The 17651-nt window shown below is 38.1% G+C and overlaps 2 protein-coding genes across 8 annotated transcripts in view; one reads left to right on the forward strand and one right to left on the reverse strand.

Annotated features, from left to right (window-relative positions):
* The first annotated feature begins 837 nt into the window (after nt 1-837).
* Nucleotides 838-5154, forward strand: si:dkey-79d12.4. 5 transcript variants are annotated; one of them, XM_027153592.2, is made up of 3 exons: nt 838-969; nt 1795-1893; nt 2118-5154. In XM_027153592.2, the coding sequence occupies exons 2-3, from the start codon at nt 1810-1812 to the stop codon at nt 4938-4940; spliced, it is 2907 nt and encodes a 968-aa protein (XP_027009393.2). In that variant the 5' UTR covers nt 838-969; nt 1795-1809; the 3' UTR covers nt 4941-5154. The 5 variants fall into 5 exon arrangements, with proteins under 5 accessions (XP_027009393.2, XP_027009434.2, XP_027009402.2 ...); XM_027153633.2 differs by lacking the exon at nt 838-969 and adding an exon at nt 1156-1499 and having other exon boundaries at nt 1777-1893; XM_027153601.2 differs by lacking the exon at nt 838-969 and adding an exon at nt 1157-1499.
* Nucleotides 5155-6902: 1748 nt separating this feature from the next.
* The window catches only part of kcnn4 (potassium intermediate/small conductance calcium-activated channel, subfamily N, member 4), a 36078-nt gene continuing 25329 nt past the window's right edge, over nt 6903-17651 (reverse strand). For 2 of the 3 annotated variants that reach the window (XM_027160935.2, XM_027160944.2), the window contains exons 5-9: nt 17348-17458; nt 14402-14523; nt 13182-13251; nt 12326-12492; nt 6903-8258 (exon numbers count right to left, since the gene is read on the reverse strand). In XM_027160935.2, coding sequence (XP_027016736.1) covers nt 8255-8258; nt 12326-12492; nt 13182-13251; nt 14402-14523; nt 17348-17458 — 474 coding nt within the window. In that variant the 3' untranslated portion in view covers nt 6903-8254. Of the gene's footprint in view, nt 8259-12325; nt 12493-13181; nt 13252-14401; nt 14524-15224; nt 15286-17347; nt 17459-17651 lie in introns of those variants that run through there. The other variant, XR_003442766.2, reaches the window with a different exon arrangement.

Here is a 17651-nt window from a genome sequence, read left to right on the forward strand (position 1 = left end):
TATTTGAGTAACTGTAATAACCTTTTCATTTGAAAAAAATTATTTTTTTCTCCGATATCTCTTTTTTTAAACACTCTAACCAGCCTGTTTTTTTAACCAAACTACCCTGTCAAAGCAACAGACACTGAGATCATGTATTTTTATTGAATCTTTTGACCTGTAACTGTGTGAGCAGCCAGTCAGTGAGTGTATACGAAATGAGACAACACTATAGTTGTGTTTGTGTGTATAGTCTTGCAAAAATGGTCCAGCAAATTTGTTGTGCTTGAAGTGTAGAGCATCTGTTTATCCAAACACCAGTATGTTTATGGTCACTGCTGTGCTGAACATGGCTTATAAATGACACCCAAATTATAAATGGTCATTTGTGGCCCGTGGGTGTGTTTAATCTGATCAAATGTGTGTAATAATCAGTAACGGTACAAGGTACAGACGGTGCATCTAATGACCCTGTGAGTGCGCATGCGCGTGTGTACTTTTGATAATTCAGCGTATCCTCTAGCAAGCCTTATTTTGTGACGTAAATTCCGTGTCCATAAACGTACGAAGGAAACGGACGGATTGACGTTTGAACATCACACCAGTTTATTTTTGTGTGTTTTAATGTTATTTTTCAACAATACAATTAAAGTCTTTTTTTTATACTTATAAAATATAACCTTATTACATTTTTATCAGTGTGGGAAACAAAAAGCTGACGGAAAGAAAGTGGCTCTTTACCAGATCCTGTGAAAACACCCAAATATTAGACACAAGTGGATGCAGTTTATATATATATATTAGTTTGTTATACTTGTGGGCGGAGTTACGCTTTTGTGGGCGGGGAAACACCTATAATTGGTTGAAGCACAAAGGCTCCGAGACAAGAGAGTGACGTCATTTTCAAGCGCAGCAACCCTTCAGTGATACTGTATGTGGAGAATTTAGTTATTTAACGTGGTTAAACACCCATGAGATGTTTATCACGCGGTATGTAACACCATATAAAATCGTTATTATTATGTATAAAATCTGTATTATCGAAGTATAAGTAAGTAATGAAGAATGTATAGTTAATAGGCCTGTATGGAAGGGTGATTTAAAAAATAAACAAATAGGTGAAATTCTAATCATTTCATTTCCTTACTTATTATTATTATTATTATTATTATTATTATTATTATTATTATTATTTTAACCTGTGCAGAAGTGACGCCTCAGACACTACGTGATGTTTAATGAAACTTTCACTTTCCAACACTGTTGCACACAAGAGATCGTCTTATCGCTTATTGGCTCTTTTTTAAAATCTAGAAAACAAGTGCTATAGTTGTGGAAATAGCAGTGTAAACAATTAACTTGACACGGAACTGATCATTATTCTTATGAGAAACGGATTGATTTGACTGACGGACTCGGCGCATGCGGATTACAAACAGGAAACAACGTCTCTTTTGGGTTTGTAATTAAACGAGCTGCGCATGCGCACATCCTAACACTGGGTGATCTCATAAAAAAAGGTAGCGACTGAAGAGAAATGGTATACAGTGAGAAACAGTATGTAGTGAACTGGGGACATGTTTAGTACAGTATAAATGATTTTTAAACAATAAAGGTCTGTCAGGCTGCCAAACATGCAGCTTTAAAAGTGTCTTAAAGCAAAATTGAGGTGATTCACTTGACACGTGATGTAATCATTCGACCCTCAAAATAATTATATTCAACCAGTAATTCAAATAATATATATAATATTTTGTATGTTTCTATGTATGAACATGTTTTTGTGACGGTTCCCAGTCTCTCTTGTTTCCACAGTGAGGTGAGGTTTCCATGGAAATCGTCTCTAAGGAGATGGCGCGTGCAGTCGGTGCTGAACGACAGCGAGATGAAAACATAGTTAAAGAACGGAAGGAAGTAAGTTGCTTTTTAAAGTGGGAGCAAACTGCGGAATACAAGGCTTAAGTTTACATTTTTTATAGAAATATATTTTGTGATAAATCTCCTGACACGTTTTGGCCATTACTGTAATAAAAGGGATAATAAAACTACTTTAAAGGACAGGCATGCTAATCTGAATATTATATAAGTTCACCTGTCTAAGAAATTCAATAACTTTACATTTATTTGTTTTATTTTAGTGCACATGGACCTGGAGTGTACCAAAGCTGGAAGCCTCGAGTGATGAGGAGGTCGTTTCGAGAGGATTAAGTGATGACGTGTGCTGTTTGTGTGGGGGAAACGGCACTTTTCTGGACCAGCCGACTGAGCATTTTATTAAGCACACAGATGAGGTTTGTTGCCACTTGTGCCCGACGAAATTCTCCCATATAAACTCGCTGGACTTGCACCTGAAAAATGCCCACACCAAATACAATATATTCTGTAAAAGCTGCAGCATGGGGCGACATCGACCAAAGCAGTGGACTGTTGAAACCGACAAGACACTAGAGACCCCAAAAATGACACAACTTGATGAGGAGGTGGAGGAGGTCAAAATTGAGAATGAGGAGTTTGAAATAAAGTATGTGAAGGAGGAAGAGGAGGTTGTTGTTGGAGAAATGGAGGAAACAGAAAGAAACAGCATTACGGAGACTTCCGAGGATGATAAGATGTTCAACAGAAGCTTGCATGATCATAACTATTTCTTATCACAAGCAAGCAGCTCTATAAGAGAAACTACCAAGAAGGTTGTTATGTATACCAGCAACGAAAATGTGCTTGTTCTAATTAATAAAACAAACAAGGGAATATCCCCTAATGATGCATATCGTAAAAGTAACCAGCAGGAGACCTCAGTGGATGATCAGACCGCGTGCAAAGGCACAAATGATCATAATTACTTTTCCTTTCAAAGCCTTGAAAATCACACGCTCCTTGTAGAACAAGCACCAGTTCCTGAAGACATACATGTGTTTAATGATAAAGCAGACAGTAGGATATTCTTTAAGGACCCAGAAAGTACAGAAAGTCACCAAAATCAAGAACAGGAGAATGAGTTGGTGTCGAGTGGCTTGATTGATCACACTTATTTCTCCAGACAAACACTCGCAAATCAAGCTGTTCTCTCTAAACAAGTACAAAGTAAAGAAAATATACTCAATAATCCAAGTCATGGAAATAATGTCACTATGACTGATCAAGAAACCACTATGTTAGAAGCTTCACATTTGGAGGAAAAAATGGAGGTGGAAGAAGAACTTTGTGAATTTGAACTCGTTCAGGAAGATGAAGAAATAGAAGAACATGTGGGAAGGATTCAGAGAAGTGACCATGAGGACAGTGACACATGTAAGGGAGATCAGTGCTCAGGTACAGTATCTTGCACATCCACAGGCACTAATGATGACAGTTCAGTTAAGGATTGTCAGACAAGGATCGCGATTCAGAAACAAAATGATCACAACAGTAACCAGAAACCACTCAGGCCTGTAGGCGCTGTAAATTCATATCCTGCCAACAGTTTATATAAAGACCTACAGACCTGTGCATACTGTGGCCTTAGCAAACTTCCCAACACTGTAGACTCTATGGTACAGTGCACATGCACTCAAGCGTTTACATGTTCTCTGTGTGTAATTTCGTTTAGCACCGAACAAATGCTACTGACCCATCAAGCAGAGAAGCACCCTTTAGCCAAATATATGTGTGGGAAATGCCTGCAGCTATTTCACACCCAAAATATTTTCATACAGCATGTTTGTAGCAAACCCAAGGGTTTCAGTGAAAATTTTTTAACCCCATTCAACATCTCAGACAGTTCAAAAGAGCTATTGCTCAGGATTCTGAACATTGCTCCATCACCTGCTGCTGCAGAGTCTTCAAAGCAACCCCTGAGCTGTCAAGGAGTCGACATTATAAAAAAACCTCAAAACCTTGAAACTATGCCGAATTCCACTTCACATTCATTGCCCAACAGTGCATCTATCTCCGAGACACAAAAGGCCCCAGTTCAAGTAACGGTCACTAGGACAAAGAGTCATTCCCAGAAAAACAATTTGACATGTTGCACCTTAAATGGAGACCAAGGACAAGTGATGATTCCCATTTCTACAGGTACTGAGAAACAAATTGGGAAGGTGCAGGTTTTAAGTCCATTGCAGGCCAAATTGGTGACTCCAACTTCTTCTTCTACTTCTTCTAATCCTAAACAAATCCACTTTTCACCCCAGAGCCAAGGACAACTGACAGCCATTCCTACAGTTACTGAGACAAAATGTGGACAAATTCAGGGTTTAACTCCACATACACCTGCAGGCAGTGCAGAGCTGAGGACAAGAATTGTCCAGCCTCAGCTGCATCCGACGTTTGGAGTCCACTTACCTCATTCTTTTCAATCCCAAATTTCTAACTCAGTGTCTATCCCATCTCAAACAGACCAGCTCCCTAAATCCAGTGTTCCCTTCTTGGATATTTGTAGGTCTTCTCAATCTACCAAGATCCACCCTTCATCCCCCGGGCCTTTAAAAATAGTGGCCATGTTTGTGAACCAGAGCAAGGAGCTGGCCCTGCAGAAGCGCATGTGCCAGAGTTGGCGTTCCAAGGCTGTGTTCCCATGCCGGCAGTGTGGCGCTTTGTCACGCCAGTTCTCACTAGGTGTACGCCACCGCTATCAACACCGTGGGCCACGCCTTTACAGATGCAAGTGTGGCAGAACCTTCCATCAGCGCATGCACCTGCTGCGCCATCAGGTTCAGCATGCCGAGGCCACACGCTACATCTGTGCTGCCTGTGGCCAGATGTTCTGTGGTACGAAGCAGCTGGCCTGCCATAGGCCCCTATTCAGGATCACACAATCAAATAGAAAAAAACAAGCAAATAAAGAGTGCAGGAACATTTTTCAATGCAACTGTGGCCATTCCTTTGCAAGACCTGCTGCGTTATTGTGGCATATGTTAAAAAACTCCAAAGCCCGGAAACCGCGCTTAAAAGGCTTACAGTATATTACTGTTCAAATTGACTAAGTTTCAAAGTGAAATAGATTGCTGTCAGTGAAATTGACAAAGACTGCTAGAGTGGCTATTTTTTCTGCTGTTAAATAATCCTACAAAGTCAGCTTGGCATTAAAATCCCTGTGGTGTTGAACTGGATAATCAGATGTTATTTTTAGGAGTCTGATTAATGTACACTCATTACTACAGACCATATTTGTAATAAACCTATGCTTTGTGAATGTTGTATTTGCTATTGGGATTTCATTTCTACAGCAGATATTCTGGAGCTGCCCTTGTCTGTATTTTGCCCAGAGGGAACGTTCTTAATATATTTTCAGTTGTATTTCATTTCAATTATGGATTGATTTAGTCTGTCAGTGCTAAATGACCACTCCACCACACTTAGAAAAAACATCCTGAATCCTTAATTATATTTGGGCTTGTGCCTCTGAAGGAACCAAGAAATCCTGAAACGGACTTCTCCAGTACAACTTTATGAAGATAATAAACTATTTAAACTTAGAGAACTTTTTTATTTCGTGAGTGTGTTTCTAGAGCACCACAGTCAAGAAATCTAAAAACTTATCAGAGTGCAATGATATATTTGCCCACTAGAGGGAGCAAAAATGCAAAAAAAACATGCAGAGTCATCAACTACCTGTTTTAATACACCAGAAAACAGGATTTACTAATAATGTTTTTTCCGTTACAGCAGCATCCTTCAGAATGTGTGAAGTCATTTCATGGTCAGACTACAGTTTTATCCTTCAGTTGCTTAAAGAGCACTTGATGTTAACTACATTTTTAAAACAGTACACCATATTGAATCTATAAAACTATATTAATTCTTATTAAATAACTTCATTCCAATTTGATTATACAAGTAAAGATCTAAGAGTGCTGATCTTTATTATAACACCACTTACAGACACGTCACTGTTCATATCGCTTGACCTGTCTGCATTTGTGACACTGAAACCATTACTGCACTTCTGTGTGTTTCATGACAACATGTAACTTTACACAGCTGTGGCTTTGGGGAAAATTTTCATTTACAGCTAAAATGTATAAAAATAAAAGTAAAATGACTTGTTAAATGATGAATTCCACATTCTTTGCAGGCTAACTCACAAACCTTTAACTTGTACTCGGATATATGATTTATTAGCATTCATATGATCGATATTTTAGGTATTATTGTTCATGCGATTAGTAAAATCAACATATCAATATCAACTCAGATCGGAGGAAACCCCCAAGGCACGGGGAGAACATGCAAACTCCGCACAAACAATGCTGAGGTGGGAATCAAACCCCCATCCCTGGAGGTGTGAGGCGAACGTGCTAACCATTAAGCCACCGTCCTCTCCAACATCCTTCTACTAATATCTCCCTCCTTTGCACATGTCCAAACCATCTCAATCTATCCTCTCTGACCTTGTACCCAAAACAGACAACCTGAGCTGTCCCTCTGATGTGCTCATTCCTAATCCTGAGCTTGGGTAGCTTATAATGTTATTATTATTGCAGGCTTACTTTTATGTTATTTATTCATGTATTATTATGCTATGAACCTTTTAATGCAGGTATTATTAATTTGGTTTATTAAAAACTATTAAAGCAAGTGTTACTTACTTTGCTAGTGTTATTTATGGTATAGTGCTCCCGAAGCTCATGGTTTGTGCAACCAATGTGTTAAATAATGTTATAAATGCAGTAAACCTTAATGTAAATTGTTAGCAAAAACTGTCGGTAAAACTGTGCAAATGTCAGTATTTTTTTGAAACACTGAGAAATCTCGTGTCAAAAACCAAATAAACATATAGCCATCTTAAAATTAATTTTCCCCCCAGAATTATCAATAAGCAAACAATTTTCAAATGCTAAGATAATATTAGAACATTTTTCAAACCTCGCCACCTTCGCCTCCAGCTTGCTCATTAAGCTGCTTCGAGACGATGTAAAAGCTCTATTCAAATAAATGGAATTGAATTGAATTAAAACATCTGTTTATTGAAAGTCGTACTGCAGATACAACATTGTCTTTTTATTATTTTTATCTTGGGAGCCAAAAAAATGTCATTCTTAATTTCTTAAGAATTTCTTACACTGGCTTTTAATTCATCCGACTGCTTTGATATGTTAGTTCGAAGCACTTTGTTTGACTAGTGCAGAGTAAAAGAATGAACAGATTTACATTCCTTCTTTACATGTCTAATTACAACTAATTCATGAGAAATTAAACAGACTATTACCTCTGATGCTGTCGGATCTTCTGTATTGGCTTTCGGCTGCTCTTCAGAAAATAATGAGAACACCCACAAGAGCCCACATAACTAATTAAACTCCAAGCCTGTAACTGTGACACCAAATTCGAGTATTTCAATTATAATGAGATATATAACTACTTTAAGGTACATTTTAGACAAGGTCACAAAAGTACCCTAGCTATGTTTGGCACCGTTTTTTTCCCTTACAATTTGACCGCTTACATTAATATGGTGGCATCAACAATTTGAACTTGATCTGGCATGCTGAATTTCTAGAAGATGCTAGTACTGTCAAAAATAGACCTAAGATTCAGTAAACATGCCAATATTATAAGACGCCAAATGTGTGGTTTAGACGGTTAGCTAAAATAAAATTTAAAAAATGCTGTTTTATAATTTTTTTCCCCATTTGGGATCGTCTTGGAAGGAGCCACTAGATTTCCTTAACAACGGAAATACAGACTGCATCCTAAATCATGCTTACTACCTTTCAGAAGCTGATCATTTTTAAAATTTGGTTTTATGCCAAATGTTGAGTTCAACCCACAAGTGTAACATTGGTACATTGAAGGAAATGTGTGGCATTACAACAGGATACCAGATTCATATCAAGATTGGTATCAAATACATTATGCTCAGTATTAATAATACTACATCCTGAAGAATAAACACAGCTGGGCAAAAATCTATTTATGATATTTGATGCTAAAAATAAAGTTCTTGGTCTTAAATGGGCTCAAAAAGCTTTAAGATCACTTTGTCTTTTAAAGCACTATGGAATTTAAAAAGGAAAACATTTTCACTAAACCTGAAAAGCATCAAACACCGAACCACAGTGCTGCAGATATAGATACATATAAATATTGTCATAAATACATTTGATTTTCGTCCTAATTCCATATCCAAGAGCGGTAATCTTCCCATTTGCAAAAAAGACGTCCGTGCAGCAACTGCTCCCTGGAGGTCTGTTGAAAAAGTAATCACATGTCCTCCGTTTATGCTGATCCAAGTAGTTTTGTGCAGTTTTGATCTGAGCCTCCGCTGTATTGTTTCGGAGGAACGATATGCCACACGTCACCTGTTTGGAAAAAGTAACATACATAAGTACCTCAACCTTATCGATGACCTTTCTCCATCTCTTGCCTCAAACCTAACAGGAAGGGTATGCAAGTTCATGCTATGAATACCAAGTGTCACAAAGAATTGACACCCCGTAAGACTGACGGGAAGGTCTCAGACTTCCTGACTGTAAGTACTGCCCATGGTGTCACGGCAGGCACCGGCGGCAATGTGACTGCCTGCTTGCCTTTAGACAGGGGCAGTTCCATCCACTACTCTAACTCCATAATACCTTAGGCATAAAGTGAGATAAGCTGAATGAGCACAAATCCCCACAGCTCCAAAAGATCCGAAATCTTCTGGAAGGCTTTCCCAGAAGAGTGGAGGTTATAAGCAGTAAAGCAGGAACAACTCAAAATGAATCCCTATGGTTTAAGAATGGACTCTTTGATACCCAGGTGTTCATACACTTTTAGCCATATGAAAAAAGTAGGCTTCTGTCACCAAACAGTCACTCTGAGGCTTATTGATATAGTCCTAAAAAAAGGGAGACAAGGCCATGGACAAGCACATCAGATTTGACAAGAAGATGTCTTCAAAGAAATCGATTTCCTTACAGCATCAGGTATGAGTTCATGAGTGAGGGACCTAAATGACTGTAATAGGGGTGTTGTCCTAGAAGAGTCACCTTACTTCCTACAGAAAGGCTATTATGAATGTCTAGTTAGACACCATCCATAGATTTATTTACATTCTGTGGAAATAAAAGTCTACATACACTCGTTAAAATTTCAGGTTTTCGTGATATAAAAATTAAAGACGAATCATGTCGACCTGTTGAAGAGGACTTAAAGAGTACAACCTCTTTGCTTTGATTATCTTAAGATGTCTACAGAACTCTCAGAAGCACAGTGAGCTGGAAATGGAAAAACCTCCACAGAAATGGAAATAACTACCCGAAGAACAACCATCTTTTTGCTACATTATTAATCTGGCCTTTAAGCTGAAGTTGCTTAATCATTGCCACTCTTGAGTAAAAGTCATATGGCATACAGTTTAAGGATTCATAAAACAATGGGAGGGAGAAAGATGTCCTTTTTTTGTGCTCCACATGCTATGTGTGCTGAAATCCATTTACAGCTCATGAACTGGCTGATACCAGTACATCAGATAAACATGGTGGTACCAGCATCAGTACCAAACAAACAATTGTATGTAAGTATACAAATCTTGGGACCACACAGGAAGGAGGCACACATTAACTTCCAGAGTGGAAGAAACATTAGTCTAAAAGGTTCAGCTGATCTTCAAGGCAAAAAAATATCTTGAAGTAGAAATAGTTAGAGGTATTAGGTACCAAAATATGTTCATCCACCATTAACAGAGACTTCTATTGCCATGTTCTGAAAGATATCATGCAATGAAGATGTCATTTCTTTTAAATTTGCATTTTATCTCCAGAACAAAGGCCTAGCCTCTGTTCTCTGGCCAAAAACAGTACTGTGTATGACATAAAAAGAGGTGAGGCTTTTAATCTGAATAAATACTAAAGCAACAAATTATAAAAAATAAAAAAAAGTTAAAATTTGCTCACATCTGAGTCTTTCAGCAGGACAATGTTCCTAAGACCTCCAAAGGTGTAACAAATTGGCATAAAGGGAACAAAGTAAACATTCTGAAGTGTAGATGACCTGAATTGTACAGGACATTTGTGGACATAGCACGAAAAGCATGTCTCACTAATGCAACAACAGAAAATAAATGTTTAATTATTTTTATTTATTATAATTTGCCCTCAAGCTACAGGGCAAATTAGAAGGCAGAATGTGTCTTGTATGCACATAGCGTGATCCGTGTCACATAAAAAAATTCCCCTTCTTGCATAACTTCCTGTGCAAAAGTTACAGAACATTAATCCTTTACTGAATCAGCTGATGGTTTATATTTTTATTCACTCTGTAAAGAAAGAAAACAACTGCTGAAGTGGCCAGATGGTCGAACTCACGTCACAGACCACGGTTGTTGTCTCATTTCTTCTCTACTACTTAGATTTTGTTTTTTCATATAATTTGTTTTAGTTTGTTTTCTACCATCACCATCTGATATTCCCTTTTCTCTTCGATACACTTGTAACCGAATCCTTTAATAATTTGGCTAACTGGTTCCTATGGAATAAAAACACTGTCAATAATAATCGTACGTAATTTAAAGCATTTGCGTGTAAATTTTAATTTTGCGGAGTTGGATCCCAGAATCTACGGCCACGACAGTTTACAGATACGAGATTTTGTGTGTTTGTTCAAATACAACTCCAAAATGTATGACTGTGACAGTTTACACACACAACGCTTGTTTTCACAACACCTCTTTTTCACACACGAAAACGGTCTGCCAAACAACTGTCATCACGTTCACAGGCATTACTATCTGAGGGAAGATGAATCGATTCCATGAAGTGTGCATGCGCCCTCTTTTAAACCACTGGCGCCGAAATGGCGGATCAGCAGCCAAGCGCTCGTCAGTGTTGTATAAAGTAGTAGAAAGCATTACTTGAGTAAAAGTTCAAGTATCGTACTAGAAAAAGACTTTGGTAGAAGTGAAAGTCACCTTTTAGAATACTACTCAAGTAAAAGTCTTAAAGTATCTGATATTTACTGTACTTAAGTATCAAAAGTAATTTTCTGATATTTAATGTACTTAAGTATTTGAAGTAAAAGTAAAAAGTAAAATTTCAGTGATTTTCGGTAGGCATAAGATCAGGGGCGGTTCTAGGGTTTCATCTTTAGGAGGTTTAGCCCTCAGTGAGAATTTAAAAGAAGAAGAGTTTTATATTATATATTATATGACTACATAGTAAGCCAAAAGTTATGGTATTATTAAATGGCAAAAGTGGACACCAAAATTTTATGCATGATGTAATGATGCCAGTCTTGAATCAAATCAGTTCATGTATGTGTGTATTCTCTACAAACAGTGTGTCCAATGAATGCAGTCATTAATAAAATAATATTCACAAAGACCAAATCAATAAATGTTATTTTTATTTAGTATTGTATGGATTGTTTGTATTAATATTTTGTTTGTGCTACAACTCTGGTAATAAGAATAGTGAAATTTCACTGCTTTTGGTTGCCGTCTTTGCAGCTTTCCAATTAACATTTTACATTAATGCCTCCAGCTCTGACTGCGCGTGCACGCTGCGTGTACCTGTGCTTCTCCGTAGAGCGTGCGGAGCGTAACGCAATCTAGGAGCAGTGATTCATCAAACCTCCCTTATTGCAGTCACACACATTTCTTCTGATTCTATTTTGTAGTAACGAAGATGCTTAGTGGAAATATAATGGAGTAAAAGTATACATTTTATCTAGGAAATGTATTGGAGTAAAAGTGAAAGTTGACATAAATTTAAATAGCGAAGTAAAGTACAGATACGTGACATTTCTACTTAAGTACAGTAACAAAGTATTTTTACTCCGTTACATTACAACACTGCTCATCGTTTCAGGTAAGTTGGTTTTTCCTTCCAAATTCGGTCATGTTTAAGGGTTAGTTATCACTAATAACAGAGAGGAGTAATATTAAAGAGATAGGTTAACTATAGTAAGTAAGATTGACCACAGACTGCAGTGATGACCTCCTAAACAGCTGTATTCTTTAAGCACCTAATGTAACCTTTCTCTGAGAGCTAATCTTACTTACTATAGTTAACCTATATCTATAATATTACTCCTCTCTGTGAACGTGATAACGTATTTTTGACAGTTGTTCGGCAAACCGTTTTCGTGTGTAAAAAAGAGGTGTTGTGAAAACAAGCGTTGTGTGTGTAAACTGTCATAGTCGTACATTTTGGAATTGTGTTTGAACAAACACGCAAAATCTCGTATCTGTAAACTGTCGTGGCCGTAGATTTTGGGATCCAACTCCGCAAAATTAAAATTTACACACAAATGCTTTGAATTACGTACGATTATTATTGACAGTGTTTTTATTCCATAGTTCCTGTCATTGCAGCTGCGAACAGTTTTAAAATGTGATTAATTGCCCTTTAACAGTGATACACTGTGCCCTGCTGGACTGGGAGGATACCTGTGGACAAGGTGTCGGTGCTGCAGTGCTTTGCTCAGGAGCTCGGATGTGCACTGAAATGACTGGCCCAACTCATCCAGCTTCTGCTCCATAGAGATGATACGCTGCTCAAGCTCTCGGTATGAGTTGTTCCAGTTAGCACTCAGGTCACACATTATCATCTGCATCTGTCCATTAAAAGATAAAGACATCATTATTATCAAGTATTATCTTTAAGGCCTGGTCTGGTTTTAAAATAGCAGAGTAGAGCTTTACACCAACTTGCAATAAAATGCTTCATTAATATTTAATGTTTCACTTACTGTATGTACTTAAAAATCAATTGAATGCATAATGCTGGTACACATTTGATTACCGACTAAATATAACTTCTTCACTTCATTATTAATTCCAGCTATTTTTTCATAGATGGCTAAGTGCAGAACACATGTTCATGTAAGTACTGTAAATGAGACTACTACTCTCTATCCCAAATTTATGTGAGTTAGTACGTAAATGAATCCAGCAAATACATGTATATCACACAACGTTCCTGGCATCACTCACTGCTTGCTAGCTAGAAACACTTTCAACAATGGGTCATAATCAGCTGTCATATTATTAGTCAAATAATGTTTGAGACAGTGTAAATATATACAGAATAGACCACAATGTGTCTCCAAAAAAACAAACAAACAAACAAACATCACTTTGTGTTTTTATAGCAAGCATCATAACTACTGTATGAACATCTGAACGTAATGACGATGCACTGACTAAAGACTTGTGAGATTTTCAATAAAATGAATAAATTATGTTTGATATAAATGAACTAAAAATAAAATCATTTCTAGGATTCTAGAGCATTTATTTCAACCTTGGAGAGGTCCACCATCTCACTTGTGTAGTCCCTCAGCTTTCTCTGCTTCAGCCGTAGGTGACGGAATCTGTATGTGGAAATATAAGAGAAAACACTGAGGTCAACAGACAGCATCGCTAACCATAAAAGAAAGAAAGAAAGAAAGAAAGAAAGAAAGAAAGAACTGCTTTTGTCAGGTAAACCTTCTAGTGTGAATTGCTGCTCTTAGTTTTACAAATCCTTGAGTCACATTTTATTTCATTTTTTTTTTTGAATCTGATATAAAGGACGATATCTCGAAACTTTTCTGATATCATTATATATAGAATTTTGAGGCTTATTAACGTTTTAAAAAGCTGAACAGAAACCAGTATTGCAGTAGGGCTTCTAGGTAACTGCTGAAACATGCACAAACTGCTGGTCTTGGTGCATCACCATGTGAATAAAAAAAACAAAACAAAACAAAACACAAACAATGGTTAAAAGTGAAAACAAATGTACCATATTTAAACAGTAAAGAAAATAGGGCAAATGGTCAACACATCTGAACTGTCATCATCTGAAAGTCCAAGGTGTTGGACTGTTGTCCCAGTGGTGTTTCCAGAATATTTTTAGTGGTCCTACGAACTGTAAAACAGGACGGCTAAAAATCCCTCCACCCTCATAAATACGCGAAAGCGCATGCTCAAATGCTGTCTGGCTCAAACCTGTATGGAAAAGTTTGAAGGCCAGATGCCTTCGCTAATTGTGTATAAAAGGGTTCACACATTCACACATCTGAACTTCCTGTTCATGATTGGACTAAAGCCTGAGTAATCTTCTTATCAGCAGGAAGTGTGCAGATTGTAAACACCAGACTGAAGACAACAACAGAAACAAAGCCTCCATAAAAATGTGCACTGGCTTATTAAGTCTGGTTAGTAACCTAATGTGAAAATAACTTAATGTGAAAATCGCTGGATCGTATTTTCTGAACATTTTTGTACTTTGATCATACTGGGGAAAGTTTAATTGCACTCATTGCCTATGTGTATATTGATAAAGTAATCCAACCCAATAAGCAAACAGAAGATAAACGAAGGATAGGAATTAATTAATAATATCTGTTGCTTCACATCACACTGTAACCTCCACCCTGTACAAATACACTAGATGTGAGGTGGTCTGCTGTTTGTGTAATTACAGTAATGTGCTGTGGCTAAAGCTGTAATTGATTATTTGGAGGTTAGCTTACTTACATACGAATGGCCTCCAGAAGACATCTCTGGTGTCGTCGGTGCTCGCTGTGCTTGTCCCTGGCCTGTATGGTGCGATGGAGAAGCCAGCATTCCCTCAGCACATTAGCAGCAGCATTGCGAATCTTTAGTACACAGAGTAATCAGTCTACTTAGCATTCAGTCGATTTTCCCACCAACATTTGTTTTGGACAGCACTTTTCACAATAAGCTTTTTGTCAAAGTTTATAGGTTTTAGAGAACCATGTCAGACTCCTAATGGGCAAGCTGAGGATGGGTGGTAAAGAATAAATTCATTCATTAAAAGAGGTACAATCCATTAAATCTCCATCTATACATCCATGATCTACACTACTTATTCTACTGGGTCGTAGAGAACGTGGAGTTTATCCGGGGAGACTGGGCAGATGCAAGGTACACCCTGGACAGGATGTCAGTCTACTGCATGGAACAATCGCACACAATCACACACCCTTTTACACAATATGGACAGTGTAGAGTGCATAGAGGAACCTCCGAGGCACTGGGAGAACATGCAAACACCACACATTGAGTTTGGGTGGGAATTTGAAGTGGAAATTAACCCCCAGCCGAATAACAGTATTTTAAATATATATACAGTAATTTATACAATGGTCTTCAGCCAGTGTTATAAAGTTTTGCATTGAATTAACTATACAAATGTTTTATTTAAGCTCAGTGTTCGCTCCTATAAATAGCATCCTGTAATACTGCTGCCAGGTTCACTACCAAATACTGATAAAAGTGACACTGACATAGAAGAAAATTAATTTCTCAAAGAGTAGACCGTATCATATTCACTCACTTTTAGTAACCGCTTCATCCTGGTCAGAGTGCCGGAGCATCCAGAGCTTATCCTGGGAACACTGGTTATGAAGCATGTGATATCAGTCCATCGCAGGGTACCAAACACACAACACACATTCATACACTCATTCACACCTAGGGGCAAACTAGCATAGCTAATCCACCTACTTACATGTTATACCCAAGTCTCACCCTTGCTTCAGTGGGTTATCTGCCCTGGACATTATAGACTTGCAGCTAAGAACTGCTGCTGTAATAATAAAAGCTGTCCCATTCAAAACACATAGTAGTTAGCTCTTTACTTTTCTATGACTCTATCCTAAGATAATTGGCTAACTCTTGTCATTGTATGGTATGTATTGGTGTAGAAGAACTCCGACCTTCACAGAGCCCTGATCTCAACTCCACTGAACACCCTTTGGGTTGAATCAGATCACGGACTGTACCCCAGACCTTCATACATAAAATCAGTGCATGACTTCACTAATCACCTTGAATGAACATTACAGGACTAACTCTGGAGTGGGATGTTCAAATAGCACATATGGGTTTGATGGTCAGTTGTCCATAAACATTTAGCAATATGACGTAGCTATTGTTAAAAGTGCTATAGAAATAAAATGGAATTGATCTGAACTAAATATCGAGGGTTGATCCTAAAGATGTTTTAGATGTCCTCGTATTGGTGTGGGTTGCCTCAGTGTCCTTTCCTAGATGATTTGTGCCCAGTATTACCAGGTTTAGCTCTGAATCTACCATTTACATTACATTTACATTATTTAGCAGACACCCTTATCCAGAGTGACTTACAACTGAGCAACTGAGGGTTAAGGGCCTTGCTCAGGGGCCCAGCAGTGGTAGCTTGGTGGACCTGGGGTTCCAACCCATGACCTTCCGATCAGTAGCCCAACACCTTAACCACTGAGCTACCACATCCCTACCACAAACATAACCAGGATGAAGCTAAAGATTAATGCATAAATTCGAAAATCATTTCTCCTCATTGACCGTTGTGGTCAATTGTCCAAAAAAAACACTTTTATATGAATGTGTACATTGAACAGGTTGTATTTTAATATGAAATTGTAATCAGGCTCACCAGTGTTACAGTATGCTAGAGCTACAAAAAGAATTAAAAAGAAAATGAACACAGAAAAGTTAGCTCTAAGAACAGAATCCACACCAGAACGATCATATGCATTACAGACATTCATGAGGTTTGCATTTTTTCTGGTCTTTGATTCTATTCTTCTCCGTGCCATCCTGCTAAGAGCAGCGTTCTAACTCATTATGGCTGCTCAGTATGATGTCACACACTCACTGGCTCTGTTGGGTTGCGGTATTGGATATTATTAGGGCATCCAGATGTCTTCCTTCAAATGCATCAGGGTAAATCACTGACAATGACAGCTAATGTCCACAGGACATACACATAGCAGTTGAAGACGTACGGATGCACCCTGTGACAGGATGTGACAATTGGCAAGGCATGAAGTAAAGCACACTATTGATAATGGGAAATCATCTTATGTAACTTGTGTGGTGCAGATTTCTGGACAAGAAACACCTGCCAACCATCACCATATATTCACCACATGAGGTGAAACCCACTTCCCTGCTTTTTTTTTTTTTTTTTATCTGAACGTTTTCATCTGTGGAAACTCTCTCAGTATCTTCCGCAAAGTGTGTTTATTTTTGGGTTTCTCCTTCCCTCTGATAAGCAAACAGATGGATCCTGTTAGAGAACTATAACACAGTGCACCCATCCTTTCAGCATCCATATGCCCCACCTTCTCTTGTCCTCTGTCATAACACACGGGCGTGTACACACGCATGCCAGTGCATGCAGTTTCCTGTCCGCTGCTCGAAAGCACACAGACAGACACAAGTTCCTTTCTTGAAAGCGAACTGATTGTTTCCTGCCTTTGACGCCTTTCAGAGACCAATAAAAGATCAGCAGCCTTTGTCCACAACAAGCATTTTCCAACATTATACTGACCTTATATCTAAAAAAACCCCAAAAGCCTCAAAAACCATAACACATGTGGTATGGAAAATAACACCTGCTCCATCTGGGTCATTACATCCCTCAGCTGTTATATGATAGAAGACCTTCCTCACCTCTTTAGAGATCTGGATATCCATCATGAAGAAGTGAACATGTTTCTCTCCTTTATTCAGTGCCAGCTTCTTCGTAACTACTGCAACTAACATGGCAGTGCACGCTACACCCTGGCAAACAGACAAACATATCACACGTTATTATCTAACATCGGTGTCTTGGATTCTTAAAGCACTTCTGCATTTAAAAAAACAAACAAGAATCAGAAAAATTCAAGCACATCAGTTGTAGCAGTGCAGATTACCTGTTCTTCTGAAAGGCTTGCATAGGTAAAAGAGAGGAAAGGACAACAGTCACATGATG

Source organism: Tachysurus fulvidraco, chromosome 3 (genome assembly GCF_022655615.1).
Source record: "Tachysurus fulvidraco isolate hzauxx_2018 chromosome 3, HZAU_PFXX_2.0, whole genome shotgun sequence".
Lineage (NCBI taxonomy): Eukaryota > Metazoa > Chordata > Actinopteri > Siluriformes > Bagridae > Tachysurus > Tachysurus fulvidraco.